The sequence below is a fragment of the Onychomys torridus genome, chromosome 16 (assembly GCF_903995425.1).
Source record: "Onychomys torridus chromosome 16, mOncTor1.1, whole genome shotgun sequence".
Lineage (NCBI taxonomy): Eukaryota > Metazoa > Chordata > Mammalia > Rodentia > Cricetidae > Onychomys > Onychomys torridus.
Window position 1 is genome coordinate 53,594,627 of NC_050458.1, and position 22,727 is coordinate 53,617,353.

The 22,727-nt window shown below is 44.0% G+C and overlaps 1 protein-coding gene across 2 annotated transcripts in view; it reads left to right on the forward strand.

The window, feature by feature from the left end:
• The window catches only part of Zbed4 (zinc finger BED-type containing 4), a 31,437-nt gene extending 19,501 nt beyond the window's left edge, over positions 1–11,936 (forward strand). For both annotated transcript variants that reach the window (XM_036208954.1, XM_036208955.1), the window contains one exon: positions 6,807–11,936. In XM_036208954.1, coding sequence (XP_036064847.1) covers positions 7,144–10,653 — 3,510 coding nt within the window. In that variant the 5' untranslated portion in view covers positions 6,807–7,143 and the 3' untranslated portion in view covers positions 10,654–11,936. The remainder of the gene's footprint in view (positions 1–6,806) is intronic.
• The last annotated feature ends 10,791 nt before the right edge of the window (positions 11,937–22,727 follow it).

The window sequence follows — 22,727 nt, forward strand, 5'->3', positions numbered from 1 at the left end:
AGGGGCAGTTGCTAAGATGGTTCAGTAAGAGCCCAGACAGCTCAAGGGAACCTAAGCTAACAGGAAGGCAAAACCTGAGGTGCACTGATTTAGGAGGACTCACTCATTCTCTGCTTTGCACGATGAAAGTAGAAAGTAGCCAAAGTAGCCGCTGGGCGGTGGTGGCGCACGCCCGTAATCCCAGCACTCGGGAGGCAGAGGCAGGTGGATCTCTGAGTTCGAGGCCAGCCTGGTCTACAGAGCTAGTCCAGGACAGACTCCAAAGCTACAGAGAAACCCTGTCTCCAAAAACAAAAAAAGAAAGTAGAAAGTACCCAGTGCTGGCAGAAATGGGAAGATGGATTTCTGGAATAAAGCGTCCCCATAGCTGTGTGGCCCTGCGTAGTCTCTCCTGGAGTCCACGTGATCTGAGTGATTGACAGGCAAAATATATCTTTTCCCCTGCCCTGGCCTACATTGTTCCCAGAGTTGTTGGGGTCAGAACCTGGCCCCTGTCAGCCCTAACCTAAGCTTAGTCCCTTGCCTATAATAGGCCAACTAAGCAGAGTAGTGAAAAGCACAGAAAGATTACTTAGTGTGGACACATTGGGAAAAGGAACAAATAGAGGTTCAGTGGCCCCACCCCCAAAATCCATCCTTGGACATAAGGTTAAGGTTTAGTGGAAGGCAAGAGGTATACATAACTAAGCCGTCCTGGTCAAAGACCCATCATCTAGACTCCAACTTTTGTCTACTCAAAGTGGTTCAGCAAGTCAGAACTGTCATATTTTCTTGGAGACAGATTGTTTTTCTTTTTCTTTCTTTTTTTTTTTTTTTTGTTGTTGTTTTGTTGTTGTTGTTGTTGTTCAGATTGTTTTTCTTTGTTGGCACCAGGCTTCAGCTTTTCACTTCTCCCAGCATGAGATTCCTGGAGGAAATTCCAATTTCTTGGGGACCATTATTTCAATAATCTGATAGTGAAAGGAATCAGATTCCCTTGGAATAACTTTATTCCTGGCAGGACAATTATAGCATCGTCTTTATAGAAATGAAGGACATGTGTGTCCTGTCTGTTCCTCTGCCTTACCCTGGAGACCATCAGTCTATCAGCTCCAGTGCCACAGAGTCCTGTTGCTTTGTGTATGTGTGTGCATGTACTGTTATTATACATGTATAGTTTTATGTTTTATTTTAAATATTTATATAATGTGGGTGTGGATATGTCAGTGTACACATGGAGGTCAGAGAACAGCCTTCATGAGTTTGGTTCTCTGTTTCCACCATGTGGATTTCAGGAATCAAACTCAGGCCATCAGACTTAGTGGAAAGTGCCTTTACCTGATGAGCTAATTTGCAGGCCTATGTATTATTATTTTTTTAAAACTTTTTTTGTGTAATTTTTATTTTGTGTGCATTAATATTTTGCCATGGGTTTTGGGTCTCATAGAACTGGCGTTACAGACAGTTTTGAGCTGCCATGTGGGTGCTGGGAACTGAACTCAGGTCCTCTGGAAGAGCTGTCAGTGCTTTTAACCACTGAGCCATCTCTCCAGCCCCTTATTTTTTTGAGATTATTATTTTTTTAAGTTTTACTCTGTAGTCCAGGCTGAGTTTAAAATCATGGCAATTCTGTCTCAATTTTCTAAATACTGGGATTATAGATAGAGGCCACTATAGGCTATATATATGCTCCTAAGCCATTTATTTACTTATTTTATTTATTTATTTATTGGTTTTTCAAATTTAATTTTTATTTTTTGTTTTTTTTTGAGACAGGGTTTCTCCTTGTAGTTTTAGTGCCTGTCCTGGATCTCGCTCTGTAGATCAGGCTGGCCTCGAATTCACAGAGGTCTCACTGGCTCTGCCTTCCAAGTGCTGGGATTAAAGGTGTAAGCCACCACTGCCTGGCCCTAAGCCTTTTTAAAGTATAGAGCAAATGCTGAAGCTAAATGTGTGTAACAGTGGGTTGGTATATGATGAGCATATTTGTATCTTGCATTTAGTCTGGAAATAATATCCTGTCATTTTCTACTTGGCTTAGGCTCATAGCTTGTCCTTGAAGTAAAGCTACCTGCTGGCCTGAGTTCTATGGCAGTAACTTCCAGATAGATACTTAGGTAGGTAGGCTGACAGACAGACAATTTTATGACTGATTGAGTACCTCTATTTGTCAAGTTTGGGCTGTTTCTTTAAATGACAAGTCATTCTCATGTAGTTCGTATCAAAAATGTGAGGCTATCTTGTGCTACCTAGTATGACTAAATAAAAAATAAAAATAAAAAAAATATCCATAGCCCCATATCTGGGTATCTTATTTTGATTTTTTTCAAGATATGGTCTCTCTGTGTAGCCCTGGCTGCTCTGGAACTCACTCTGTAGACCAGGCTGGCCTCAAACTCAGAGATCCACCTGCCTCTGCCTCCCAAGTGCTGGGGTTAAAGGCGTGTGCCACCACTGCCTGGTTTGGGGTGTCTTATTTTGATTGGCAGCTACTGGTATACACCTGTAGATACGTATAGGCAGGCTTTTTTCCAGAAGCTACAGTTGTGTTATGGTTCTGACCAAGTTTGCTCAGGTGTCAGCTGGATTTCTACAAAGAAAGAACCTCTCCTTGTACCAGAGGTAGGAAACTAGGTGATTCATATTTACCAGTTTACAGAATAATTTTCTTTTTTAATTAATTTATTTTTTAAAATTACACTCATGGTATTCATTAATTACACTCATGATATTAATTACATTTGTGGTATTCATTGATTATATTCGCAGTAGAATAATATTTTTCTAATCATCTTTGGGTGTCTGTGTTAGTCAGCTTTGTGTTAACACAGTGAGAGATACCTGAGGTTCTGGAGATTTCCATCCAAGAGCAGGTACCACTGTTAGTCCCACAGACTCAGAAGAAGACGACCACCAAATGGACAAATCAAAGCAAGCTTGTTCTGTGCACAGCAGAACTCCTGCACCCATCTCCCTCTTAAGACAGCGTTCAAGAGGTCAACCTGGAGCCAATTTCTCAAGCCTCTTTTATAGGGCAGAAATACAAGGTGGTGGGGGATTTTGCAAGCAAGCATGGTTACAGAAGCGAGACTAGCTGTTACAGAAATTTTCCTTTCAGAACATTGTGTGGCCATGGGAGTAGGGTACAGCCCAAGAGACAGAAGCTTAAGTTTTATAGTAAACACAAACCTAACTGAACAATGGCTCCTGGTTACAAAATGGAGTCGGGCTGGTTTCTTATTCCCCCATCCCATTGTCTAATGTGTCCTTCTCAAATCCTTGGCAGGTAACTTCCATTTCTAGCTGTTGTAGGGGCTGATGATGCTGACAGAGGGCAAGTATTTTATTATTTTTTTATCTGATGGAAAAAAATTTGTGAGATATTGGAAGATGCATGGACATTATCAGGAGGACTAGGGTACCTGTAGCAGCTGCAGTATGAGTTGTTAACTAGGGACCAGCTGAATAGTGATTGGTACCAATTGTTTCCCTCCTGCTGGTGTAAATACTTAGTTTTAAGATTGTTTCTAGCTATTCCTGCCTGGCTGGCATGAAAACAGTAGGTTTTCCTAAGGCTATATATACATAGTCCTCCCTGTTTCATGAAGAGCTGGTCGAGGCCTCTCCTATTTTATAAACTCTGTGTTAGCAAGTCCACCTGATGTTCCAGTATAGAGACTGAGCTTTACCCAACACCCTAAGTCTTGCTGTACTCGTTTGCCCAAGGTTCTAAGCCACTGGTCTTGCAGGACTAGGGCTGATGTTCCTCGTGCTGCAGATCCTGTGATCCTTGCACCCAATAAGAGTGGAACCAAGATGGGGTCTGCTCATTTAAGTTGAGGTCAAGTACCATGGCTAAATGCAAGTGGTCTGTGTCCACATCATAAATATAAATTTATGAGAGGATGTGGGTAAGGATGCCAAAAAGTGGATGTGTCCCATGATCGATGCAGGAGATTGAGAGACTTTGGATTATACTATCTGTACAGGCCCACCGTATATTGGAGGGTACAAGGAGGAACAGGTGCTGGCTTTCAGTACCCAGAGGTAGTTGGGTTCCAAAATTAGTTGCACAATTGTCCAATAAGGAAAAGCCAAGTTATCTAGTAGCTTTGACATATGCATAGTCCTCACCCTTGTATCATCTAGTGTTAACTTGGGTTGGACCAAGAGCAAGTATCAGCAGTAGCTTGTGGCAATGCTGAGGGAAGGGGATTGTAAGGCATCCCTACATAGTAACGGGGTTGGGTCAAGGCAGTGCCAGCAATCTCGTTTTAAGTTAGCTGCAGAGTGGTTGAGGAAAGAAAAGGTTGCCATTAACATAGTCAGGAGAGACACCTCCATTGGATGGGTGGTCAAGGGTAGCTTAGGGGACGTTAGAATAGGCAAGACAGTAGTTGGTGGATCCTTGGGGCATAGGTGCATAGAAGCAGATCTTGGGGCACTGGGAAAGGGTTCGTATTGGAACCTGTGAGTTTAAATATCTCAGATAAAATGCATTTTCTTTGCATTATAATCAAAGTACCTGGGTCTCCTGTGGAGAGATATAATCTAGTTCCTCAGGTCCTTCCTGTGTCTCAGAATAATTCAGCTGGGGAAACATAGTGGTTCCTGTCCATGGTGTTTAAGAGTGAAAGTTATGGGATTGCAAGATCCCTGTTTACAATTGGGACTAATCTCTGTGGGGTTGGGAGGTGGTAAGAACATCTCTGTTGGAATTTTCCCAGGGGGCAATAGTTACACAGCTCCAAGAGGCACAATGATAGGTGCCATCTCCCTGGCAGGATTTAGGGTTAGTGCAGGTGCCAGACATTTTGATACTTTGTAAGTTTTTCTCCAGTTTTAAAGTGCCACAGACAACCTTCCCCCAAAGTGCCCAAATGAAGTTTCCATCCTTGTTCATGTCCTTCTCCCCAAGGGGAAAAGAATTTGGAGAGGGTAAAAGGCAGGAGATCAACCCAGTTACCACCAGTCTCAAGAGTATTTAAGACTTCCTTTACAGTCCTACTCATCTTTTTATACTTGCTGAACTCTGTCTGCCATGCCAAAATGTTCTGGGCTCATTGTGTGTTTGTCCAGCTCCAAACCTAAAATAAGCCATTTCCTCATTTCTGTTTTTTGTTTGTTTTTTGTTTTTTTGTTAATAGCTTTGAAGAGATAGTTTTGAACTACAGTCCAGGCTGGATATGAGAGATGCCATTCTGTGAGCTGGTTGTTGTTTGCAGGCCTTGGCAGTGAACAGAATCAGTGTATAACTGTCTAGAGAATATATAGTATGTCCTTGCTTCAGTTTCTGTCTCCTTTTTACACTGAGAATTCTGCAGCAGAGGTGGTGAGAGGAGTAGACTTGGCAATTACTCGTTAGATTATGTTTGCTTTGCTTTGTGATTTTTGACACTTTCAGTTACTCCCTAAATTCCACATAAGAGAGAAAACATGCTTGTTGTCTTTCTGAGTCTGGCTTATTTCACATAACATGATGATCTCCAGTTCCATACATTTTCCTGCAAATGACATTTCCTTCTTCTTTATGTCCTGCCCCCTCTTTCACAGTGCTCCGTAAGCCTTCTGTGTAGGGTTGCTTTATAGATGTATCAGTTGGTGGTGGTGTTCTCTGCATTTTGACTAACTTTGTCTTTCTATAATGGCCTCTGTCTTTGCCCACTGAACCATCTTGCCAGCCCTTTTGTTGCTTTTTAAACTGTTCCTCTCCTGTTCCACACACCTATATTCTCCTTTGGATTTCAGTCTGATTTACTCTGTGGACTTGATTATTTCATAGATTCTTCGGAATTTTAAAAAAATATTTATTTATTATGTATACAGAAGAGGGCACCAGATCTCATTACAGATGGTTGTGAGCCACCATGTGGGTTCTGGGAAATGAACTCAGGACCTCTGGAAGGGCAGTTGGTGCTCTTAACCTCTAGGCCATCTCTTCAGCCCTCTTTGGAATTTTTTGAACTCTTTACATCTTCTACTAGGAAGATAGAATGAATTTGTTTCAAGGAATTTAGGTTTAAGTAATACTGTGTAGTGCCTCTGGTAAACTGCAAGATGAGACTTGTGTCTAGAGAGATGGTTCAGCAGTTAAGAACACTTGTTGCTCTTGCAGAAAACCTGAGTTCAGTTTCTAGAATTCCACATGGTAGTTCTCACCCATCTGTAATTGCAGTTCCAAGGGATCTTACGTCTTCTTCTGGCTTCTGTAGAGTCTTGGCATATCTGTAGTACACACACATGCATGTAGGCAAAACACTCATACATGGAATATAAAAAGTTCCGTTTGTTTATTTGCCAACAGGGTGTCATTATGTACTGTGACTAGCCCTAAACTTACTGTGTAGACCTGGCGGGCCTCAACCTCACAGAGCTCTTCCCGCCCCTACCTCCTTAATGCTGGATTAAAGGTGTCTGCCACCACACTCAGCAAAAATAATTCTTCCCTTTTTTTTCCCCTTTGGTTTTTCAAGACAGGGTTTCACTGTGTCACCTTGGCTGTCTTGGAACTCACTCTGTAGACCAGGCTGGCCTCAAACTCACAGAGATCCACCTGCCTCTGCCTTTTAGTGTCATCATTGCTTTTCACTCATTTCCTACTCCTTTACTGGTTGGACATTTGAATTTTAATTTATATCTTTTTGCTAATTTTGTAGTATTGGGTTTTTATGTTATAAATGGATTGCAAATTGTCACTAGCAATGTTTTTGACTTTAGTTTTCTATCATGGAAATTTTCTTCTATATAGTTTGTTTGATCCCTGTAACAATATACATTTTTAAATTTATAGTTCAGTTCTGTGCTTAATTTTATGTCATCTATTACAGGATATGCGAAAGGACTGTGTGTATGGCCTCAAGATGGTGGGGCTCCTGTTTTGGAGAAGAGAAACAAACCATGTATTGGTGTATACACCAAGAAGTACTTATTTGTGGCACTCCTGGAGAACAGCACCCCATGCCCTGTGACAGTGTGCTTGTGTGAGCTGCATACTCCGCTTTCCAGTGACATTCATGCTCAGCCATGCTAAATAAACATCCTAGAAGATGGGATATGAAAAAGTGAATAAAATCTACTCTTGGGGTCACAAGTAGGCATTATAACCAGTTTTTATTCACTTAAGATGTCAGAATGATGAAGCAGCCAGGATAATTATGGTTGGTCATGGAGGATAAGCAGGAAGCTTGTCCCAAAGGGGACAGTGATTTTGTTTCTGACAAAGTAAATTTCAAAATAGAAGAGGAAGATGATCAAATTCCATGTCACAGTTTGGAAAGAGTGGACTTTAAAAGTGAGCCAGAGGACATGAGACAGACAGACAGCGGCGATGAGCAGGCAGAGATCAGGGCAGCAAGCTGTGCCTGTCAGCCTCCTGGGAAGTACTTCCCTGCTGAGAGTGAGGATGACTATGGGTCACTCTTCTCCCAGTATAGTAGCACACTGTACAATGTAGCCATGGAAGCCGTGACCCAGAGCCTTCTTTCTAGCCGACACATAAGCTCCAGGAAGAAGTCTCCAGCCTGGAAGCATTTCTTTATCTCTCCTCGAGATAGCACTAAAGCAGTATGCACATACTGTATGAAAGAGTTCAGTAGGGGCAAGAATGAAAAAGACCTGAGTACAAGTTGCCTCATGAGACATGTGAGGCGGGCACATCCCACCAAGCTCATTCCAGAAAATGGAAGTCTATCAGCAGGGTCCTCCTTTTCCTCTCCCTCTCTTCTGCTTCCACCACAGCCTACAGATGTGGGAGATCTCAGCACTGTGCTCTCACCTGTCAGACTTGTCCAGAAAGTGACTCCCAAGACCCTATCCCCTGACCAAATAATGGAAGAGCCCGTGACTGTGGTCTCTTGCGAAGAGGTGTCCTCTGATGTGTCTGTCACTGAAAAATATAGCAGAGAAGAGGCCTTAGCAGGCTCCTCCCCCAATCTCTCCATGCTCCATTATGATGACACTTCAGAAAGCATGGCAGAAAGAAACCTTCCCCTTCCCAAAAGCACATCTGGGTCCAGGAGGAGGTCGGCCGTCTGGAAGCACTTCTACCTGTCACCCCTCGATAGCTCCAAGGCTGTCTGTGTCCACTGTATGAATGAATTCAGCAGAGGGAAGAACGGGAAGGACCTGGGCACAAGCTGCCTCATCAGGCACATGTGGAGAGCACATCGATCCATTGTACTACAGGAGAATGGGGGCAGCACAGGCATCCCACCATTATACCCTATGCCTCCAACCCTGCTGCCTGCCCTCATGCCCCCAGAGGGGGAGCTAAACTCTGCATCGTTGTCTCCAGGCAAACAAGTCAAAGAGTGCCCTTCTGCCGCCTCATCCCCAGACAGGCTGCCTGAGGACTTGTCAACACACACAAATCCTGGGGATGTGTCCCGGGAAGATGTGTCCATGTTGTCATCCTCTGATGACTTGGGGGAGGCCTCTGTAGTGTCCTCTCCAGAGAAGCAGCCAGCAGACACAGGAAGTTCAAGGTTTGAATCGGGCACTGTGTTCCAGCAAAATAAGAAGGTCATGAGAAGACTAAAGTCAGAAGTCTGGCATCACTTCTCCCTGGCCCCCATGGACAGTCTCAAAGCAGTGTGCCGGTACTGTAGCTGTGTGATTAGTCGGGGTAAGAAGGGGGACGTAGGCACTAGTTGTTTGATGCGACATCTGTACAGACGCCACCCCGAGGTTGTCGGGAACCAGAAGAACTTTTTGGGTGCGAGTTTGGCAAACTCTCCGTATGCCACTTTGGCTTCTGCAGAAAGCTCCTCCAAATTAACTGACTTGCCAGCAGTGGTCAGAAAAAACCATCAAGGTGTGTTTCCTGCTCATAGCAAGAAGACCTCAAAGCTGTGGAACCACTTCTCTATTTGCTCTGCAGACTCCACAAAGGTGGTGTGCCTGCACTGTGGCCGCACCATCAGCAGGGGCAAGAAGCCCACCAACCTGGGTACCAGCTGTCTCTTGAGACACCTGCAGCGGTTCCATGGCCATGTCCTCAAGAATGACGGCTCAGAGGCCACTCTGCCCCGTTCTTCAGGAGTCCGGAGACCTCTGGCCATGGAGCTCTCAGGAGCTTCCTCTTTCCGTGACTCAACAGAGAAGTTCTATGACTCTCATCCGGTTGCCAAAAAAATCACAAGTCTCATAGCTGAAATGATTGCACTTGACCTTCAGCCATACTCCCTTGTAGACAACATTGGCTTTAACAGGCTGCTTGAATACTTGAAACCTCAGTACTCTTTACCCTCCCCTTCTTACTTCTCTAGAACAGCTATCCCAGGTATGTATGACAATGTGAAGCAGATAATTATGTCACATCTGAAGGAAGCTGAGAGTGGTGTGATCCACTTCACCTCCGGAATATGGATGAGTAGCCAGACTCGTGAGTACCTGACCCTTACAGCTCACTGGGTCACCTTCGCATCTGCTGTCCGGCCACATTGTGAGGACCACCATTGCTCAGCACTTTTAGATGTGTCACAGATTGACTGTGACTATAGTGGGAACAGCATTCAGAAGCAGCTGGAGTGTTGGTGGGAAGCCTGGGTAACCTCCATCGGCCTTCAGATTGGCATCACTGTCACTGACAATCCAAGTATAGGGAAGATGCTGAGTGAGGGTGAACACTCAAGCGTGCAGTGCTTCAGCCACACAGTGAATCTAATTGTGAGTGAGGCTATCAAGAGCCAGAGGATGGTGCAGAACTTACTGAGCATTGCCCGGAAGCTGTGTGAGCGGGTCCATCGGTCACCCAGGGCAAGAGAGAAGCTAGCAGAACTGCAGAAGGAGTATGAGCTGCCGCAGCACCAGCTGATCCAGGATGTGCCATCCAAGTGGAGCACGTCATTCCACATGCTTGAACGGCTAATTGAGCAGAAGAGGGCAGTTAACGAGGTGTCCATTGAGTGTAACTTCAGAGAATTGATCAGCTGTGACCAGTGGGAGGTCATGCAGTCTGTGTGCCATGTGCTGAGACCATTTGATGCTGCAAGCCGGGAGATGAGCGCCCACATGTCTACTCTGAGCCAGGTCATCCCCATGATCCACATCCTCAGCAGGAAAGTCGAGATGCTCTTTGGGGAGACAATGGGCATTGACACCATGCTTAAGTCCCTGAAGGAAGCCATGGCGAGCCGCCTATCTGCCACTCTCCACGACCCCAGGTACATCTTTGCCACACTGCTGGACCCTCGCTACAAAGCTTCCTTGTTCACAGAGGAAGAGGCGGAGCAGTACAGGCAAGACTTAATCAGGGAGCTAGAAATATTGAATTCTACCTCAGAGGACACGGCCACCTCCAATGGCTGTGACTCAGGGTCCCCACTTAAAGACACTGGCACAGGGGAGAGCCTGTGGTCACTTGTTGCACCAATAAAGAGAGATAAGAGAGAGAAGCTACCCGAAGACATGGTGCTTGCATATTTGGAGGAAGAGGTGCTGGAACACAGCTGTGACCCACTTACCTACTGGAACCTGAAGCGGTCATCCTGGCCTGGGCTGTCTACCTTAGCAGTCCGATTTCTGGGCTGCCCCCCAAGTACAGTTCCCTCAGAAAAGCTCTTCAGCACACCCATGGAAGCTGGCAGCTTTGGGCAGCCCAGGCTTGCGATGGAGCATTTTGAAAAGCTCATCTTTTTAAAAGTGAATCTCCCCTTGATATGCTTTCAGTATTGAACTCATGATGGAGCCACCAGGCTAGAAATGTGCTTCAGAGTGCTAGCCATGGTGCCAGGGCTGTCCGTCTGGTAGGGCCGTGTAGGACGCCAGACCAGGTATCTAGGGCCGCCTGCCAGCCCTCACCGTAGTATCCACAGGTGCCTTACTCCTCCTTCAGGCCAGGTGTTGAGGTGCGTTTTCAGAAGCCCACTAGAAACAGTCTTGGCAATTATGAAATAGGATGATCAGGTTTAATTCATAACTATCAAGGGTTTTTTGGCTGTTTGTTTTTTTTAGGGGATAGTAATTTGGTTTACTAGAATGGAGGAAAGATGTAAACAATTTTATTCAGTTGTGTAAAAAACACAAATCAGGTGCTGCATTTTAATTAAATATTATTTTAATTGCAACGAAACAGCTTTTGTGGCTGTCAGATGAAACCTGTAAATAGGAGGTGGAGGTTAAGCCATCCTGACTGAATAGTTCTTAACCACAGGCTCCAAAGTATGTCAAGGAGAGAATATTCTGGAAGCTGTTTACTGTAACAGAAACCAGGCATTTGGAAACAAAACTGAATTTAGGCATATCATGGAGTATCAGTTACGTGGTTATTTGGTCACGAGAACTTTCCCATGTCAGGTGTTTGCATTCAGGTTTTACATGGTCAGTTAACTCAGAGATATCCCACTTATCATGAACTCCTTAAAATTGGATCCAAGTTTTAAAGTCATGCTTAGGATTTCACCAGTGCATGATAGGACACGTTTACAGCAGATGGCCTGTTGATCAAATCTCCATGCCTCTGATTTATATGCGTCTCTATACTCTAAAGCTATCTCCTAAGAAGTGTGCACTGACCCCCTCCTGTTTGATCAGACTGTAGCTCAGATTCTACTTTGAGGAGATAGCTTATTAACAGGGAAAGCGCTTGTCTATTGCAGTCGTCAGAAAAGCCTTAGGCATTTAGATTTTTTTCCCGTGATAGGGAAGATTCAACTGTCACTGGGTGTTATTATAGAATCCCAAGGATATCAAAATGAAGTATCAGCTGTCAGATTCTTTTACCAGACTCCAAAGTTTTTGTTTTAATGTCTAAAGAAAAAAATTAATTTTCTCATTTCAAATCAATTAAATATTATGGGTGAGACAAATCACTCATTTGCTTCTGACCTAGAAAAAGCTGTTCTTTTGTTTAAATACTGTACGTAGGCTCAGTCTAAATTTGCGTGGACTATGCTTTAGTGTATTTATAAATGAAGAACTTGGATTCTGAAATTAAACTTTTTATTTGCGATTTTCTACTGCTGATTGATGCCGGCTTTTTATTTTTAGGATAATAAACAGGCATGCGTTTATGGGTTAATATATATAGACTGCTTTTGAACAGTGTTTGAAATGTCATCCTAGTTACAGGAGGACACTAGGGAGTAGGGCAGTCTTCCTAACAGTAGTATTTTTGATGAAGGAAATGATGGTTAGAACTCAGCTAGTACCTCTCCATAGCCCCTCTTAACCTGGTGTTTGTGCATTTACCTCCTAAACACCAGCCTGTTTCCAGAGGGTCCTAGAGTTCTTGACCTGGAGCATGAGTCCTGTGGTCACCCACTGCACTGTCCCTGGCCAGCACTCCTGGCATGGGAAGGGCTAGTTGTCGGTAGGAGCAAGGAAACAGTAATTTAGCAGATCTTGCTGAACACTGCCTACAGCAGTGGCCACTCTGTTTTTTCTTTCCTTTGCTTTCACTTTTTCTTTTTGAGGCAGGATCTCATGTAGCCCAGGCTGGCCTCCAGTTCACTGTGTAGTCAATGATGAGAATGAGTTTAAACTGCTTCTACCTCCCAGGTACTGAGATGCCAAGTGTATGTCACCATGCCTGGTTCTATGCAGTGCTGAGAATAGAGCCAAGATTTGGTACACGTTAGACAACTGAGCTCCATCCCAGCCCTCATCCTGATTTTCTTAGAACTACACATTTGAATGATAATGTCCTTAGATTTGGAGGATATTTAACTTCATAGATTTCTATTTTCCCATGCAAAACAAGTCAGCCCTTCTAGATGTGGTAGTACATGCTGGTCCTAGCACTTGGAAGATGGAGGCAGAAATGTCTCCAGCTTGCGTCCAGCTTGGGCTGCAGAGTTAGACCCTATTCAAATCAAAACAAAAACAGACTAAGTCTGCTCAAGTAACTTGTAAGATTACATTTAGTTTCCTCAATCAACAGTGACTGAGAGCCCTTCTTTCTCCAGAACCTGGGCTAATTCTGTCATAGCACTGACTCACCTGGGGATGTATCTAGATCTGGCACAGCCTGTAAGCTGGACCAAGGATGCCAGACTACAGCTGTTTCTGGTATTCTGTATGCTTTTGTATGTAAAACGTTCTTGGATCACAGGCACATTTTTTGTTTGCATGTTGTGTAAGAGCTTCTATCATTCTGCAGTGACAAGATGGAATGGTCGTGATGGCAACCAGAGGCATATATGTTGGAGATGCTTGCAAGGGTCTTTAGAGCTGTACTGGTCCCTGACCTCACCTGCTATCCTATCCCTGCTTTTAAATTTTCAGCATTACACTATCATTTTCTAGTTTAATTCCTACATCACAGGATATAAAAAGAGATTTCAGAAAAACATGCTTGTTTGTCTCAGCAGAAATATGGCTTCCTAAATGACTCTAAAAGCATCTTTATCCTGAATATACACTGACGGTGGTGGATGTGTTTGGACACCTGTCACCCTTAGTACTAAGGACACAGATGAGCTGTCCCTACCCTCAGTTGTTGATAGCCCTGCAAGAGAACAGGCAAGAGCCCTAATGCTGATAACCAGTTCTCATGGTTTGGCACTTACATAGACAGGTATTCGGGTGGTAGATTGTAGGTTTCACTAGAATGTTTTCAACCATCCTACCTTGACTTACCTTCTGAGTTGTTTGTTTTCCTGCCTCCAGATGATATTTGGGGCAGGTTGTTCCCGGATTCTTCCTGTCTAGCTGGAGTGAGTGTCCTAGTAAGGGTTACTGTTGCTGTGATAAAACACCTTGACCAAAGCAAACTGGGGAGGAAAGGGTTTATTTGACCTATACTTGTACATCGAGGGAAGCCAGGACAGGAACTCAAAACAGGATAGGAACCTGGAGGCAGGAACTGATGCAGAGACCGTGGGTGTGTGTGTGTGCTGCTCACTGGCTTGCTCCTCATGGTTTGCTCAGCCTGCTTTCTTTTCTTTTTCTTTTTTTCTTTTTTTTCTTCGAGACAGGGTTTCTCTGTGTAGTTTTGGTTCCTCTCCTAGATCTCGCTCTGTAGACCAGGCTGGCCTTGAACTCACAGAGATCCGCCTGGCCCTGCCTCCCCAGAGCTGGAGTTAAAGGTGTGCACCACCACCACCCTGCCGGCCTGCTTTCTTACAAAACTCAGGACCACCAGCCCTAGGATGGGACCACCCACAATTAGCTGTGCCCTCCCCCATCAATCACTAAGAAAATGCCTTACAACCTCATTTTGGTTTGGTTTGGTTTGGTTATTTTTGAGACGGGGCCTCTGTGTGTAGCCCTGGCTGTCCTGGAACTTCCTCTGTTGATCAGGCTGGCCTCGAAATCTGCCTGCCTGTGTCTCCTGAGTGTTGGGATTAAAGGCGTGTGCCACTACCACCTCCTGGCTTTTACAGCCTGATTTTAAGGGGCGTTTTCTCAGTTGAATTTCCTCCTTCCAGATAACTCTAGCTTGTATTAAATGGCATAAAACTAGCCAGCACAGCAAGTAATATGCCTCTTAGAAAAGCCTCAACAAGGCCGGGTGTGGTGACACACGCTTTAAACCCAGCACTCAGAGGCAGAGCCAGGTGGATCTCTGTGAATTCAAGGCCAGCCTGATCTACAGAGCAAGATCCAGGACAGGCTCCAAAACTACACAGAGAAACCCTGTCTTGAAAAACAAAAAATAAAATAAAAATAAAAATAAATTAAAAAATAAAAAAAGTGGAATCACCTAAAACTCCAGAGACAAAGGTCTTGGAGAAGAGAGAACCTTAGTGTGGGCCATATGTTCTGTGTGTACCTTCCCCTGAGGAGATAGGTGCTGCTTCATCTTAGACCACTCCTATTAAGGGTCAGCAAGCCAGAATCCAAAGTAGAGGTCCAGAAAAGCTGAGGAGACAGCCTGATGTAGGGAGATAAGCCTGTACCTAAGTGCCTGCCACAGAGAAGCCCCGGGGACTTGAGGTGAGACCTTGGGGCAGTGAAGGTGAGCAGACTATATAAGCCTGGGGGACTTCGAGTCAGCCCAGCCATAGCTGCACCACGATGACTTGCCCAACGCTCCTTTCAATAGAAAGACATAGCTTCTACAGCTTCATATCTATATAGTTGGAGTCAATAAAAAGTACCACTGAACTAAAAATAGCCAAATGCTAAAGGGTAGTAACAATAGAGAATAGACACAGACACTTCATGCAAAAACTAGAGGTTTCCAATGTGGGTCTCAATCAATTTAGTAATGCAGAAACACCCTGACTTAAGATGGATTACACCTAAGCTGGACAGTGGTAGGTAGGTGGATCTACAGAGTGAGTTCTAGGACAGCCAGTGCTATACAGAGAAACCCCCTCCCCCATCAAAAACAAAACAAAAAAGATGGGAAGTGAGATGTGAGTTGAAGGTGTATTCACTACTTAATCTACTGAGCATAAGAGCAGCTGCGCTTTAGAATCGCCTTCATGCCACATGTGGTTTGCTGCAGAGAGGACTGAAAACTGAATCCAGGTAAGGTAGGTGAGTCCAATTTCCACACTTGTTAGCTATCCCTTCTAGTGCATATCTAGTGCTGCTGGGGTCTCTACAGCCACCACACCCAGCAGAACACCTATCCGTGGAAGGCAAGAAAGTAACTCGGTTCAACAGGACTGAGGAACTGGTATTGGTTCAAACTTTGGGAGTCTGACTCCCAAGTAGTTTTATTTAGGTGTATTTAAGTCCAGTACAATTTGGTGAAAATTTTCCTGGTGATATTAACAGAACCCCATATGCACAGTAAAGCTTAAGACATGACTATATTGAAACTCTTTGTAAAGTGCATATGACATCTTCCATAAAGATGGCTATAGGTTGACTACATGTAACACCTTCCATACAGAAAGGTTCTACAGACTGACAAGTTCACAAGGGTCTGGGAGAGGATTCAGTGTGGTCTTGGATCTACACCGATATCCCAGAGGTCACCAGGCTATTAGCTATATCTGCTCCCAGCCTTCTTTGTGGGTAACAGGTTATTTAAGCATCCCTTCCTTAAAGGAACAGCCCTGTGTGTTTCACATTACTGGTTCACCTGCTGCTTATCTGTGAGCACAAGGACCTCTGTCTCCTACATAGTACTGTCTGGTCTTCCAACTTGGAACATACTATGAGGTCACCTCTCAACTTGGACATTGGCCATCTCTACAGTAAAAACAAGAGAGTCAAGTAAATAAGATCTTGCCCAGCACACAGGTGAGTGTGGCCACCACTGGCTCCTGGTACACAAAGGGAAACTCGTAACTTGAACACAGACCAGTTCACAGCACCCAGCTGAATGGCACTCAGCTACAACTCAGTGCCCCCTTCCACCCTGCAGAGTCCAGTATTAGAGAACCCAGGAAAAAGCCTCTCCCATTCTTGTCAGCTTTTTAATATTTTTTCATTTAACTCTATTGTAATTTTGTTGGTTTGTTTTCATGTCAAGGTTTCTCTAGCTTTGGAGCCTGTCCTGGAGCTCACTCTCTAGACCAGGCTGGCCTGATATTATTTCTACTCTTTGTTTTTAAAAGCCTTGGTTTATTATTCTTGTCTTTATCTAATCATACACTTTCCCTTATAATCAATTTTTCTCTTGACCTCTCTTTCCCTCACATTCTTTTTATAGCTTGCTTTCTCATGTCACATTTCTTTTAAGTTAATTTATTATTAATTTACTCTTTAACTTGATGTTATTTTTGACATTTTCATTTCAGTGGTTATTGGTGTATTTGCCTTTGATTGATTTTGGTTGTTATTCCTCTATCTGGTTTGGTTTGGCAGTGTTTTTTTTGTTTGTTTGTTTTGTTTTGTCTTTTTTTCTTGGTAGTGTTGTTCTTATGGTGATTAGTTTTCTCTCAGTGTAACTGACAACAGAGCTTCAAGAGAAAACGCTAATGAGGAAGACTCCTGAGTGAAATTGGAGGGAAAGCTGTCTACCCTATGAGATGTGAGCTTATAAACTGAAAGGATGAAAAACCAAGGCAACATGACCCCTCCAAATGAATAGAACTCTTCAATAACTAAGACCAAAGATACAGAGATTTAAAATTGCTCGGCAAACGATTCAAAACCAGTATTTAAAATGATAGTTACCGGGCTGGAGAGATGGCTCAGAGGTTAAGGGCACTGGCTGCCCTTCCAAAGTTCCTGAGTTCAATTCCCAGCAACCACATGGTGGCTCACAACTACCTGTAATGACATCTGGCGCCCTCTTCTGTATACATAATAAATAAATAAATAAATAAATCTTTTTTTAAAAAATGATTGTTGCTGGGCGATGGTGGCACATGCCTGTTGGGAGGCAGAGGCAGGTGGATCTCTGTGAGTTTGAGACCAGCCTCTACAGAGCTGTCCAGGACAGGCTCCAAAACTACAGAGAGAAACACTGTTCTCAAAAAACCAAAAAAAAAAAAAAAAAAAAAGGATATTTAACTTAAAGGAGATAAATGAAGTCAATTCAGAACTGGACAAAAAAAGTCAACATTAATGAGAAATTAGCAATGAAAACAGTTTGAAGTGAGCAGAAATGTTGAAAGTGAATTCAGGAAATTTTTTTTTTTTAGTGACAATCACAAATGAACTAGATCAAACAGGAAAAAAAAGGATATCAAGGATTAAAAGCTGAGATGATTCTGCATTTAGACATACATGAACATGACCACAACTTTAAGGAATCTGGGACATGGATGAAGAGATCAAACCTAAGAAGTGGTGCTGAGAAGGAGGAACAAAAATAGAAAGTAAAGGCAGGGAGACCTATTCAGTGAAATTATGCCAGAGAAAAGAAAGCTAAATAAACGCCAAAGGAATGTTACACCAGAAAATTCCCCAAATCTAGGTAAAGATAGGGACATCCAAGTAGATTTAGAACCCCAACTAGACATGACCAAGAAAAAAAATTCTGAGACTACAGAGCAAAGAAATAACAGCAAAAGTTGTAAGAGGAAAACTCATAAAGGCAAAGTCATTAGAATATCAGACCTCAGCAGAAGCCTTAAAAGCCAAGAATATATAGACTGATTTATTTCAGTTATTGAAGATAACTTGCAAGCAAACTTACTGTATGTAGCAATAGTATTATACACACACATGCACACACACACACACAGACACACATTGGTGTTTTGCCTGCGTGTATATCTGTGAGGGTGTCAGATCCCCTGGAATAGGAGTTACAGACAGTTGTGAGCTGCCATGTGGGTGCTGGGAATTGAACTCAGGACCTCTGGAACAGCCAGTACTCTTAACTGCTGAGCCATCTCTCCAGCCCAGCAATGGTATCTTTTGAAATCGATGAAATGAAGACTTTAAATTTGAGTTTTAAAAAAAATTGTGGCCGGGTGGTGGTGGCCCACGCCTTTAATCCCAGCACTCGGGAGGCAGAGGCAAGAGGATCTCTGTGAGTTTGAGGCCAGCCTGGACTACAGAGTCCCAGGAAAGGCACAAAGCTACACAGAGAAACCCTGTCTCACAAAAAAAAAAAAAAAAAAAAAAAAAAAAAAAAAAAGAAAGAAAAAGAAAAGAAAAATAGAAAAAAAAGAAAGATCACAGGAATCACCAAATAGCTCTCAATAAATTAAACAGACTTATGTCTCTAAAATGTACAGACTAGGGCTGGAGGATCAAGTTCATTTTGTGATTGCCTAGTACATAGACAGTCAAACGCTGCAGGTATATCATCCTATGGTACATAGTTTGAGGCGGGTCTGGGCATTCAACCTGTCTCAAAATAAGACTAGCTGATTGGACTGAAAAACAAGAACCAACTATTTATTGCTTATAAGAAACTCATTTCACTGGCAAAGAAGTGAATTATTTATTTATTTAGTTAGTTAGTTATTTGTTTGTTTGTTTGTTTGTTTGTTTGAGGCAAGGTTTCTCTGTGTAGCCTTGGCTGTCTTGGAACTCACTCTGTAGACCAGGCTGTCCTGGAACTCACAGAGATCCACCTGCCTCTGCCTCCCAAGTGCTGGGATTAAAGATGTGTGACCCCACGACCTGGCTGTGTCAGCATTTTTAATAGCCAGAAACCGGCAGCAACTCAGACATCAGCTGGTGAGTGGATAAACAGAATGGAGTATGCCATTCAGTATGAAGCTATCTCAGAGAAATGGAACAAAATACTGATGCATGGTTAGAGTACATCTGAGAAACCTCAGAAACAGCACTGCCCTGGTTAGCTTTTGGTCAACTTAACGCAAGCTTGAGTTATCTGAGAAGAGGAAACTCAACTGAGAAGATGCCTCCATCAGATTGCCTGTAGGCAAGTCTATAGGGCATTTTATTGACTAATGATTGATGTGGGAGGGCCCAGCTCACTGCTGGCAGTGACACTCCTGGGCAGGCGGTCCTGGGTAGTCTAAGAAAGCAGTGTAAGCTAGCCATGGGGATCAGGTCAGCAAGCAGCACTCGTCATGGCCTCTGCTTCAGTTCCTGCCCTGACTTCTCTTGGTGTGTCCTGAGTTGTAAAATGAAATAAACCCTTTCCTCCACAAGTTGCTTTTGGTGATGATCTTTATCACAGCAAGAGAAAGCAAATTAGAACACATCACATGAAAGAGCTACAGCTAAAAAGATGTGCATTATATGTTGTTTCTATTCCATTCTGGAAAGGGCATTGTAATGGCCTTTTAAATTTGGTTTCAAGGTAGAGGGTGAGGGGAGGTCAAATGCAAACACATCTGGAAATAGTTTTATAGCCTATATGTGTGTCACACAGAAGTAACTATATAGCCAAAACTGACAGATTATATGTACATATATCTTAGTAAGAAAAAAAAACAGTAGTGCCCATAAATAGAAATCACCTAGTGAGATGGCATGATGAATGATAAAACTTTACAATAGCAACAAAACAATATAAACCCTTAGGAAAAGTTTAGTAACACACATCCAAACTGGCCTGGGGGTAGGGAGAACAAAACATCCTGACACACTTAAAGGACATGTGGGCACAGGGGAGGAACTGCTTGCTCTGTCTTCCCTGGGAAACTTCAACAGCATCAGGCTCTGCCTACTTTCTAAGCACAGTGTATTTGAGTGTAATCACAGCAAAATCACGGAGCTTTCTATGGATCATGCTTGGCATAGAGAAATGGTCTTATTTCCAGATGACAAAAACTGACAGGAAAGTACTACACAGGAAGAGCTGAGTACCCAGGAAGCACAGACACAATCTGGGTGTGGAGGAAGTGCAGCCATAGTCTGAGTACACAGGAAGTGCAGCCATAGTCTGAGTACACAGGAAGTGCAGCCATAGTCTGAGTACACAGGAAGTGCAGCCATAGTCTGAGTACACAGGAAGTGCAGCCATAGTATAGTCTGAGTACACAGGAAGTGCAGCCATAGTCTGAGTACACAGGAAGTGCAGCCATAGTCTGAGTACACAGGAAGTGCAGCCATAGTATAGTCTGAGTACACAGGAAGTGCAGCCATAGTATAGTCTGAGTACACAGGAAGTGCAGCCATAGTCTGAGTACACAGGAAGCACAGCAGCATTCTGAGTGTACAGGAAACATGGCTCACTCTGTGTACAGGAGAAGGTTGATGTAACACACAGAAGCTGGTAAGCAAAAACACCCCCGGAATGAGACAGCCCCTTCATAAGGCGCTAGACTAACAGGGCGAAGGAGTCATTAAACTTGGGAAATAAAAGACAAGGACTCCTAATCATTACATTATTTTATAAAACGGAAGAAAATAATCTAAAAGCCATGAGAGAAAGATACAGAAGATACAAAGAGACAAGTCACAGAATCTTCCTGAAAACTCAGACATTCTTCTGCTTTGCATGTGGAAGCACACCAAAATGGCAGCCACACTAAAGGCCTGGCCCTGTCAGGTGAGTGGTGTGGTGCCTTACAAGGCAGGCACAGTACATGAGCTCCCTCTGCCCAGCATTCTCAGGTCTACCTCAACCTGAAGATGCACCTCAAACAAAATGTCCCACGAGGTTATTGTAAGTGCTACAGCTCTGAGGGAAAGGTTTCCCCACTGTAGGGTAAAAGGACCAGGGAAAGAACACCCTGACCCTGACTTGACCCCAAGATCAGGGCCAAGACTTAAAATCCCACCAATCCCAAAGCTTGCCCAAATCTAACCACTTACCAATCTCAGGCCACCCTGGAGAGCACACACCCCCCCCAAACAAAACAAAATAAAACAAAAAACCAACTCTATATACTGCCTTCTGCTCAGTTCCCTGCTGCTTCTCACCTGAGCAGAGGCAGCCAGCCTCCTGGGTTTTTCCCTTCTAATAAATCTCTTGTGTAAGGTTTGTTATGCTTTGTAACACTTTCATGGGAGCCAAGCTGTAACACTTCTACATGCGCAGAGCAGAGCTGTAACACTTTTGCTGGGGGAAACTTTCCCTTAGTGGAGCAAAGCTCTAATGTTTCTGCTGGAGAAACATTGGTGGTGGTGGGGGTGGGGGACAGATACTTCTGCTAGGGAAACAGTTCCCTTCGGAGCTGCAACATTTACACCCACTGCAAGTGTTACAGCTTTGATGGGGAAAGTATCCTGACAATCAGGAGCCAAGGAGTAACACAAAGTCACGCTACACAACAAACCTCACCCAAGAGACTTATTGGGAGGGAGCCCCCTAGAATGGTGACTACCTCTGCTCAGGCAAGAAGCAGCAGAGAACTGAGCAGAAAACAAGAGTTTATATAGCAGGGGTGGGAATGAGGGGGGGGATTGGTGAAATTATTAAGGCCACTCCACATAGTTAAAAGGGAGGTTTATTTTGTGGGGTAACTTACAAATGCAGGGATAGGTTGTAGGGTCTGGCAAAGGTATGGCGCAGTCTGGCGGTGTTCTCTGGAGAACTCTGCTCAGTCTACCTCCTGTGTCCAGCGTCCCAGAACCAAGAGAGAGCCCTCCTCTCGATCCTGGGTCTTCCACTTCCTCCTCCACCCCGCCTTGTGGGCATGACCATTACCGAAGCCTTAATGGGGGTTGGAACTTCCAGGCCAATGCTGGGATGGCTATCCACTACAGGGGGGTGGTCATTCCAGGGTGGGGATCAGTGGGATTTCAAGTCCTGAGCTTGGGCATTTTACTCTGTGGTGTAGGGGCTGCGTCCCATTAGGGCAGTTAGTGTGTTTTATGGGTGGAACCTGGGGATTGGAGGTCCTCAGGGGAGGGGCCTGGGCACTCAGGTGCCTTGAGGGGCTTACACTTATCCTGAGTCACTGAGTTACAGAAGACCCAGAGGACGAGCTACAGAGCCATGGCAAGCCTAACTGGTGGAATACCATGCATAGATGGAGGATTTCCAGGTACTGCTACATGCAAAAGCCATCTACAGAAAGAAAGAGAAATAAAATGTGTGCATCTCTGCCTGTCTTTACAAAGATAAACATAAACAATGACACTAATGACCAAGAAGAGGGGTGGAGGTGTGCTGGAATGCAGTCTAAGAATGGAGTCGTATAAGGCGAATTTTGATTGCTTGTGAGAAAACTCCAAGAAAACAAGAATCTTATGACCTCAGTTTCTTCAAAAGCACAGACTTGGTCTTGGAATGTGTTTTTGTGCACCTCCCAAATGTAGCGGATAGGAGTGACTTTATTCATTACAACTGGCTATTATTTGTTTATATGTCTCTATGGGAAAATATGTTTTTGCCATGTGCGCTTATCCTTATGATTGTAAACTTTACTCATGTGGGGCTAGAGAGATGGCTCAGCGGTTAAGAGCACTGGCTGCTCTTCCAGAGGTCCTGAGTTCAATTCTCAGCAACCACATGGTGGCTCACAACCATCTGTAATGAGATCTGGTGCCCTCTTCTGGCCTGCAGGGATGCGTGCAGACAGAAC